We start from the raw sequence: 10,950 nt of genomic DNA, 5'->3' as shown, positions 1-10,950 counted from the left end.
AATAAATATGCAGTTAATCATGCATATCCAATCAATCTTAACTAAGCTTAACAATATAGTGGTCTTAGAAATATACTAAGAATTCCATTTGCTCTATATGTTATTGGAGCATCAGTGTCTGTCTCTCCAGGATAGTGACTGCATACACTCGAGCTAACACTGGAGGCCGTGGCTTTGGTTTGTGATCTCTGTTAGGCACAATGTCTGTCCTCTAAGTTCTCTTGGGACAATTTTTGATCACATGGTCAGGTAGGCCATATCCAAAACAAAATTCTAAGGTGAGTTTACACTTGCCTCCATGGTTCTTTCCACGCATATCACATATTGGATATATGGCCGGCATTGAGCTTTTAGTCTCAATGCCTTTCCCTTTGTCTAGTCCAGTAAACACCTTCTTCCTTTCTGAACTCTCTTCACTAGCATACGGTCAAATCCTCTTTCTTTATGCAATGATCGAGATGGTCAAGCTCTTCTGCTCTACCTCTGCTATGGCAGCGACGTTTACCATCTCTTGGTAATTTTCTATTCTAAGGCAAGCTACTTGACCTCTGATCCTAGGGTAAAGTCCTGCTTGAAACTTTTGTTCTTGCATCTTTTGAGTTGAAATCAAGTGGGGTGCAAACTTTCCTAATACCATAAACTTAATGGCATATTGCTCCACAATCAAACTACCTTGTGTTAAGGACACGAACTTCTGGGCCTTTAGTTATTTGACAGAGCCTGGAAAAATATGTCAAACTCTTCCTTGAACTTCTCTCATGACAATGCAGCCACACTTCCTAGTTCCCTAACTAGAAGTTGCCTATGTGTATCTCACCATATTCTAGCTTCTTCTTGGAATAGGTATCCAGTATATAGAATCTTTTAGTCCTCAAAACATTCACAAATCTCTTACGTTCTCTCGAGATCTATAATCCATTTCTCGGCACTCAATGGTCCTTCATTACCAAAAAAAATTCAGGTAATGGTGAATCAAAAACTTCTCATATAGACAACCTCTAACTTCAGGTCTAGGTACGTGCACTTGTTGCTATTGCTGATGTCTAAGCACATCAGTTAGCATACGTACAGTTTTAGCTAATCCTCCAACCATCAAGGAATTTTGATTCTCCTGATTGAAGTCTCCCTTAGGGTTTCGAAGTATTCTACCGCAAGTCATTTGTCCCTTTCTTAAACACACTAGTATATGTATTACAACCATATACTACCTTTCATTCCTTTAAGAAATCCAAGCCTAATGTCGACTAAAATTTCAAGCCTAATATTTGGTGCATTTCTTAAGGACATGTGGATTTACTACCCAGAGACGTATTGCTTTGATATCACCCTGTGACGCCCCCAAATTCCGTTTGGAATTGGACGGACATTTGAAGCATCGAGACATGCAACACAAGGTTACCTGCCCCATTCATGACATATAAGATGCAATATTCCTGACATGCATCTAACATTATGCAATATTCGCAACGGATAAATGTTTTTCTTTAGCAATACTATGCACCAAATTGAAAATATCTCAAATGCTTAAAACATACTTCATACTTAAAGACCCATTGAACAACTAAGATCACAACACTAGTCCAAAATAGTTATGATTCAAAAAGTACTGGAGATGCAACTCCATCATACAAGTAGTAATTTGCATTAACTACTATATTAACATTGATGTCGTACTATCGCTCAGTCAATTGTGTCTAGTTAGTCAGCTCCTGATTCTCCTTCCAATCCTGTAACAAGATCTACCATTCGGAGAGAATGGTAGTTGGGACTACTACAGTGAGATTTGATTACAAATCTCAGTAAGTTAACAAAAAACTTCCACACAGGTTAATGATGCATGGATGACAGTAAAAACATGAATGTATAATCAAATTCATAAGTAATTAAAGCATAGCTTGATGTACAACATAGCATAACTGACATAACGTAAATTGAAACGTGAACTGAACTTGACTTGACATGAACTTGATCTGAAACTTGACTTAACATGAACTTATTCTGAAACATGACTTAACATGAAAAATACATACTCCACAGTTGTTGTGGCCCCATGTATTCTACGTGTCACAATGCAGTTAAATACATACTCCACAGTTGTTGTGGCCCCATGTATTCTACACGTTACAATGCAGTTAAATACATACTCCACAGGTGTTGTGGCCCCATGTATTCTACGCGTCACAATGCAGTTAAATACATACTCCACAGTTGTTGTGGCCACATGTATTCTACGTGTAAATACATACTCCACAGTTGTTGTGGCCCCATGTATTCTACACGTCACAATGCCGTTAAATACATACTCCATAGTTGTTGTGGTCTCATGTATTCTACGAGTCACAATGCAGTTAAATATATACTCCACAGTTGTTGTAGCCCCACATATTCTATGTGTAAATACATACTCTACAGTTGTTGTGGCCCCATGTATTTTACACGTCACAATGCAGTTAAATACATACTCCATAGTTGTTGTGGCCCTATGTATTTTACGTGTCACAATTACTGTGTCTCACGTAGTGTATGCGTCACAATTGTTGTAACCCCATACTTCGTGTGCCACAATTGTTGTGGACCCCACGAAACTGAATGTAACTCAAGATGAAACGTGACTAGAATACGAAACGACTAAAGCCATGACGTAACCTTACGTGACTTGAACATAACTTGAAAGACATGACCAACTTGAGATAGAAACATTTCGTAACATGACATAACATATAATAGACAACATATTTAACATGACATACTTGCAACAGTGAATATTACATGACTTGACATACATGTAATAGATGGCATACTTAGCATGACGTACTTATAATGTACAAGAATACATGACAGAATATATTATGTAACAGATAAAAACTGATGACAGAATAAATTCTGTATAACAGACAATTACGTGATAACTTGGCATGGCATGACATATATGATAACACACATACATACACTATAGTTCCTTTACTTAGCACACATACATAGTAGACTGTTAGTAAGTTAAAAGCTAACTTACCTCGATCTCCGTATTTCTTATAAAACCTCAAGAGCAATCACGAGGAACTGTAATTAGTGATTCTAAAAGTTAGCACTAAATCACTAATAATTTGAAATATGAAAAAAACTAACGTAAAGAGTAAAATTTCTATTTTACTCTCTACATGTAGGAAAATGACCGTTTTACCCATATCTTAAGGATTTTGCATACTAACTCTAAAAGTTACCAAAATTTACATGCCTCGTGTAAATTTTATCCTCAACGCAAATATCAATTTAGAAAAATGTAAAACTAATCACAACTATTAAAACTCCATAGGGCCGAAATTCCCATATGCTATTTCCATTGATTTTTGTTTCTAACTTGTTTTGATTAACCTTTTGATCTATGACTTATAAATATGTGATCTTCAAACCAAACCATCACATGATTTAAAAAGATGTCCTAAAACATATATAAGCTTCTAATTCAAGATCACATGGTTAAAAATCAACCAAAACATAAATTTAGCCAAGAACATCCACACTTTGGCCTATCCGAATATCTCTTTACATAAAATTTCATATCTTTGAAACTAACATCAAATATCTTCAAAATAATAATATAACATGTATATAAGATGCTTAGGATTCTCCAATAAAATTATCAGAGTCATTGGAATAGGTTTAGACCACCAAAGAGTTAAACTTTCTCAAAGCAGGAACTGTTTTTCCTCTTCCAGTTTCTAAGTTTCTAAATCTAAGAAAATCTTTCATCAAAACCTTTAATCATGCAAAAAATCCTCAACCAATAATCATATACACATGTTAAAAATACTCCATAAAAATTTCAGACCAATATCTATCCATTAGCTTGGTCAAAAACTCCAAACTATAACATATTCTCCAGTTTATCTCCTAGAATGACCTTTCTAGAGTTTTAACAATATTTAACTGAACAAATGATTTTCAAATGGAACCAATAGGCTATCCACGTAAACTAGACTAAAAAAGGAACAATTGATATGAATGAGACTTTATGATGAAACACTTACAAAAGCTTCAAAATGGGTGTGCAAAAGAACACCTAAAAGCTGTCTCAGTTGGTATTCTTTCAATGGAAAGTGTAAATGAATATAATTTCGTGGGGTGTGGCTGGAGATACTTATGGACGAGATATGGAAGAGGATGAGGCTGGAGTAAGAGTTGAGTGTAGATCTCTCCTATCCAATAATATTTATAAAAATCAGCTCAAGATATTTCTATCCAATAATATCTATAAAAATCAACTCAAGATATTTTTATCTAATAATATCCACAAAATCAGTTCAAGATATTTTTACCCAATAATATCTACGAAAATTAGCTCAAGATATATATATTTTTTTATCCAATAATATCTACAAAATCAGCTCAAGATATTTTCCAAAGGTGAAGAGTAGACTTGGAAGAGTGAGGTGGCTAAGATCTTTCCATGTGTCCAATTAAAACTTTTCTAACTATATCCAATAATCAATAACACTCTTCTGATACCATATTGAGTAATAATACTAACTATAAAACCTATACGATTAATAAATTTGTGAAAACTTATGGGGTCTTCACGAGATTCCTAAAGCCAATAGAAATTTTACCATTAAATTTCTAGCGGGCTATTACACACCACCTACCCTTAGTCTTATTATATGGGGGTATCACATTTGTAATAATGTATTTTTGCTCGAATTTGGGTTTTGCTAAAGTACTAGAATAAAGGAGATGCAAAGCAAATTGTTGATGCTATCAAGAGCGAGAAGTGTGATTATAGTAGCTGTGGACATGATGAAGTCATGATATCAGATGTTAGAGTCTTGCTAAACTCTTTGCAAGAGTGGAAAGTTTCCCATGTTAGAAGACAAGCAAATCAGGTGGCTCATAATTTGGCAACGGGGCTTTACAACCAAGTGATGATGTTTTTATGGAGGATGTACGTACCAGCTTGTATGCATTCTTTTGTATTTGCTGATAGTGCTATTTGAGTAATGAAGTTGTTTGTTTGATAAAAAAAAAAAAAAATTTAATGTAAGCTGTCCATGACTAGCAATGCTATTTTTCATATTAAATTGTGTCTTCTTTACTGATACATGTTAATATTATTATTTTAAATAGTTTTATATGTTAGTCAATTTAAATGTCTAGCCACGCAAAATATATATACTACATCAAAAAGTGACTGGGATTAAAATTAAAATATAAAATAATATTGCTCATCCACCAAGTCATCACCAAAGGAAAGAAAAAATGGAGAAAAAACACATTAGATTAATCCAAAACAAACTAGCCCTTAATTATATATAACATGTACGTTTGCATCAGCAAATATATATAGGTACCATTTTTAACAACCTTCCGGTCCTTCCCCAATCTCATCCACAAAAGCTTTAAGATTGTTGGATGAAGTACCACCTTCCATGGCAGCCTCCCTAGCCAAATCCTTCCATTTCTTAGCATTCCTTCTCATTTCTTCCCCTCTCTCTCCACTTCCAAGAACCAACTCCAAGCACCTCTTGATCTCATCACCTTCAACAATCCCATCCTTATTTGTTGTCACCCTCAAGCCTATTTTCCACACGTCTTGAACCAGCTTTGCGTTTGTCCCCTGATCTGTCCACTGGGGAAACGCCACCAATGGCACCCCAGAAACCAAACTCTCCAAAGTCGAATTCCACCCGCAATGTGTCACAAAGCATGCCACTGAAGGATGTGACAGAACCTCCACTTGAGAACACCATTGCACAAACTTCCCCTTTTGTTCCAATTCCTCCCAGCAACTCAACCTATTTTCTTCCTTCTCTTCTCCATTTTCATTAGCTCTTATGACCCACAAGAAGGGACAGCCGTAATCCAACAATCCACGTGCGATTTCCTCCATCTGTTGTTTTGCTAAAACCGACAAGCTTCCAAACGACACGTAAATAACCGATGAACTGGGCTTAGAGTTCAGCCATTCTATGTAATCCATGGAGCCTTGGAAAAGATCTCCGCCAAAAGCCGTGTCGGATGGATCTTTTCCGTCCAAAAAAGCAGATGGAACTAGCGGTCCAATCCCAGTAAAACTAAACCTCTCGATCGCTCGCAACGCCTCGGGTTCTAATGCATCAAAGGTATTGACTAGTACTCTGGGGTTTCTTTCTTTTCCGAGTTCTTCAAAATGCTCTTGAAATAGTGGAAGTGCAAAAGTGTGCGTATTTGAAGCAGCCATAAAAGAGGGAAGGTCACGACTAGTGAGCGACGGTAGTCCCGGTAATTCTATCGAAAATGAAGAATCGGGGATGTTCCTGATGACATCTCCATAGCCGTTGAAGTAGTAGTAATATATGTCCAAAACGGTGGCAGGTTGTATCCAAAGAAGCGCCGACGGGAGTTGAAGTTCACGGGCCACGTCGCACGCCCAAGGGAGGAGAATAGAATACACCAAGCACGTAAAGGTTCGGCCCTCGTTTGCTCTGGACACGACAAGATCAGTGAGAGTTTGGGAGCCCCGGCGCTTGAGCTGAGACATGTAGTCCACAACATCGTCGCCGGGCTTGAAACCACTATCGTCGTAGCCGTTAGAGAAGGTGGCGAAAGACAAGCCGTCAGGAGGAGGGCTTTTATTCATGCGACGGTGGGCGGCGACGGTGGTGGCGAAGGTAACATGGGCGCCCAAGCGAACGAGGCGCTTGGCGAACTGAAGGGCAGGATTGATATGGCCTTGTGCGGGGTAAGTTACGAGGAGGAAGTGGCGACTCACCATGATTGATAATGGAGGAGCTAGCGTACGTGCTGAAGTAGTAGTTATTCTGAAAGTGTTGTCTTTGTGAATTCAAGTAGAAGATTGGGTTCGGACCGATGGATGACGTTTGTGGTGACGATTTGGTGAAGGACTTGTGATTTGCAATTTGATGTCTGTGGAAAAGAAGTGCGTAGTGTTATGCACTGTCTCATACTAAAAAGACAAAACGACCAATTTTTTCCTCTGTTTTATGAATTACCTGCTGATCAGAGTCGCAACAGCATGACATGTATGCACCAATTAAACGTGTAAGCGTGCTTGAGATGTTTACTACTCGCTCACGGTACTAGTTCCAATTCTACTTTTCCATAGTCTTCATCCAGTACTAGTTCCAAAAATCCAATCAACTTCCGGACAATGTTTATTACTGGCTCACGGAAGTTACTTGATCAATTGACAAGCTTGTATTTAGGGAAGTGACAGTGGGTTTAAGTCATACTACTACTATGGATGTGAATAAACATTGCCCTGCGGAAAACCAAATGAAATGATATCGACGCATGACTTCTCGCTGCAATAGCCCATATCAATTGAAGTGATATATATTGTCTTAAAAGTGGATGTTTATGATCACCCATGCAGTAAGTAAATCTGCAACCAATTATATTGGTTAAAGCTTAATTTGGCAATGCCCCATTAATCCATTGGCCGAGTACGTAGATGCATGCATGGTGTAGAACGGCATCAGGCATGTTTCTAAAATTCTTTTAAGAGTAATGATATATATCATTCTCTCATTATATTTTCATCATTTTATATAAAATATGGCACTTTAATTATCCTTAGACAATTTTTTATTTATTTTTAAATAAATATAAAAATTGATGGAAAATGTCACCTCATCCTAATGGGATGAACGTAGGATGAGAGTTGGTGCATAGAATTTTCCTACTTTTAATAAGAGTTTTTCTTCAAACTCGTGCCATGAAATTTTTCCAACTCATCTAAAAAAATTATTAGTCCATTGATGAAATATCATGCAATAAACATATAATTTTTTGAAAGTCTTGACTTAAAAACATATTGACAGAATCATGTCTCTTCCCAAAATTATGGATTGCACATAATCAGGGATTTCTTATTTTTATGAATCTGTTGCAATAGAATATTTTTCTTATATGTAAATTTTCATACTTAGTTTCATTGTACACCTATATATTTTGTAAAGCAGAATACAGAATCAATGCACTCAGAATTATTCAAACACGTCTGCCTTCTCTCTTAACAAAACATGTCTTTCAGAATGGTGGCAAGGCATATCACTGTGGTGAGTTTGAGATAGTCCATAGGCAGAGTGCACTAGCTTAGAGGTACTTTATAATAGTCTTGCTCAGGGTGATTAATTGTTATTAATCTCACGTTTCACATTGTTGGCGGAGGAGTGTAAACCTCCAAACAAAAAGGGATGTAGATGAGCAAGAGTACTCAATGGTGGAATGCATAGGCACGTGGATGCCATGCATTCCATTAACTTCATGAGTGGTGCCTGTGCATCACAAAAATTGTCGATGACTAGGAGAAAATGTGGACTAGAACGCCAAGAATATTCCTTTTGCAAGGTGTGGATCTTCATGATATTGAATATAGTGAATTTCTATATAGATCCCATGAGTTGCGAAATCCCTAAACAAATAAAGTATATATGGGGAAAAAACACTGAAAATATTTATAAAAAAAAAAAAAAATTCTTGAAAATTGACTAAATTATATATATAGTATGGCTCTTGGAGTATTGGCCTCCCACCTGAAAAAGCATTAGCATTGGAGGAGTTAATAATCATAAGCAGTATCGAAGCCAATCATTAAATAAAAGTGTGAGATTAATTTGAACTCTCGCTTGAAAAAGATCCGATAAAGACGTAGAAAATTTAAATAGACAGGTGGATTGATCATCATCACTTGATGCTCTGTGGTTTATAATAGCTAGTAGGAGCTCCAATTGATCCTTTTGGTGGCCGACAACAAATAGCCAAACAATAGGCAGGGAGATAACTGCAGATAATTTGTGGCTGCCCAAGCAGTGACTTAGGCAGCTGTGTTTGGACAGCGGAGTGGTCATCTCATCATGCAGTAATTACTTTATTATTATTTAATATTAATTTTATAATTACTTTTTCTTTATTTAATTTTTATTAATTTTTATTATTATTTAATATTATTTAATATTTTATCATTAATTTTTTAATACTTTTTTTATTATAATTTACCGATCATCTAAAATAATCTAACTATCCAAACGTAGTCTAAACCACACGGCATACAGATAATGACCAATCATAGCTTGAGCTCGTCTCATATATATGTCTATTATTGATGTTCCTTTATACTGCACATGAAACAAAGGAAAATACTATTGTAAACTAAATGAAAAAGAGAGAGAATTTCTAGTTCAAAGAGAGAGAATGAGAGAGAGGCTTATGTTATTGATATCATCTGAACTTAGAAATATATCCATATATATAGGAGTATAAAAGTCTTAATTGACGACTAAAACCTGATCAATAATGACGACTAAACATGATCATATAATACAAGTTAATTTATAACAATATTACATTCTTCTCGTGTCCCTTTATACATCATTATTCGTAATGCATAAAGTCAATACGTACTGCTTAAGATTCTATATGGATTTCTGCTTTAGAGACTGGCCAAGATGTTTAAGGTACAAACAAAATAGTCCAAGCTCTCTCTCAACCATATGCTTCGTGTGACAGCATCTTGAAGGCGACCTTGCTTGGCTAATAAAGCCAAATTGAACACACGTAAATCCTTGAAACCAAGTCCTCCTTTCCCTTTTGGTTCACACATTTCTTTCAACTCATCCAATGAATTCTCTTTTCATCCTTTTTTTGACCCACCAAAACCTTGACATCATAGTTTCCAACTTAGAACAAAGAGTATTTGGGAGAAGGAAACAACTCATTGAATAGGTTGGGATTGAAAGGGCTACTGCCTTGAGCAAAATTTCACGTCCCCCCTGTGACAACATAGTCTCTTTCCAACTTTGAAGCTTCTTCCATACCCTTTGCTTTATTTCCGCGAAAGCCTTAGACATAGCTCGACCAACCGCAGGAGGAAGGCCCAAATACTTCTCATAATTCTGCACTTCATAGATGCCTTATAGTTGCATTAGCTCTGCTTGTCTATCTCTTGAAACATTGCCACTGAAAATCATTGCCCTTTTCTCCATGTTAATTTTTTGGCCAGAAGCATATTCATACCTTTCTAGCAGAGCTTAGATTTTCCTGTTCTCACTCACATTAGCCTTACAGAATATAATGCTGTCATCAGTGAATAATAAGTGATTAATGGAGGGGGCATTTCTGCATAGCTTGATGCTAGAGATCTCTTGATGGGTGGCTGCAGCATTTAGCAAAGCAATCAAACCTTCAGTGACAAACAAGAAGAGATAAAGGGATAAAGGATCCTCCTGTCGAATCCCCCTACTTGGGACTATATAGCCCTTTGGTGCCCCATTAACTAAGACTAAAAAAGAGGCGGATTGAACACAATTCATAACCAACTCAATAAACCGAGCATTAAATCCCAACATACTAATTACTTCCTTTAAAACACCCCATTCAACTCGGTCGTATGCTTTATTCATATCAAGTTTGAGAGACATAAAACATTTTTTGCCTTACTTCTTCATTCTCAAATAATGGACTAACTCATAGGCTACGAGTGCATTATCAGAGATGAGACGACCAGGCACAAAAGCACATTGAGAATCTAAGATGATGCCTAGCAGTACCTTCTTAAGTCTATTAGCAAGGACCTTTGAAATCAATTTATAAAGCACATTACATAAACTAATAGGTCTAAAATCAGAGACTTTAGTAGAATGTGTCTTCTTAGGAATCAGAGAGATAAAGGTATGATTCAAGGAGGAAGGCATAATGCCGAAGTGTAAGACTTCCAGAACAGCAATAGAAACTGACTTATCCAGAATAGGCCAGTAGTTCTAAAAAAACAAGGGCGCCATGCCATCAGGACCAGGTGTTGTAGCTGGTTCCAATTGAAATTTTCAATGTACCCCTGTAGACCATGAAATTGTCTATCAATTTACTTAAACAAATAGGTTAGATCTCAATTATCAAGATTATGAAATAAATCAAATAACTTAAAATAAATAATCAACTTTGTAAGACACAACGATT

At 36.5% G+C, this 10,950-nt stretch overlaps 1 protein-coding gene across 1 annotated transcript; it reads right to left on the bottom strand.

Annotated features, from left to right (window-relative positions):
* Nucleotides 1–5,191: 5,191 nt before the first annotated feature.
* Nucleotides 5,192–6,961, bottom strand: LOC122300241 (phloretin 4'-O-glucosyltransferase-like). Its single transcript, XM_043110745.1, has one exon. The coding sequence runs from the start codon at nt 6,746–6,748 to the stop codon at nt 5,351–5,353; it is 1,398 nt and encodes a 465-aa protein (XP_042966679.1). The 5' UTR covers nt 6,749–6,961; the 3' UTR covers nt 5,192–5,350.
* Between the last annotated feature and the right edge of the window lie 3,989 nt (nt 6,962–10,950).

This window comes from Carya illinoinensis, chromosome 2, assembly GCF_018687715.1.
Source record: "Carya illinoinensis cultivar Pawnee chromosome 2, C.illinoinensisPawnee_v1, whole genome shotgun sequence".
Lineage (NCBI taxonomy): Eukaryota > Viridiplantae > Streptophyta > Magnoliopsida > Fagales > Juglandaceae > Carya > Carya illinoinensis.
This window is presented reverse-complemented; position numbering and strand designations above follow the sequence as displayed.

Bases quoted from the DNA above. Each gene is read 5' to 3' on its own strand.
- LOC122300241 (XM_043110745.1), bottom strand. From the start codon at position 6,748: ATGGTGAGTCGCCACTTCCTCCTCGTAACTTACCCCGCACAAGGCCAT.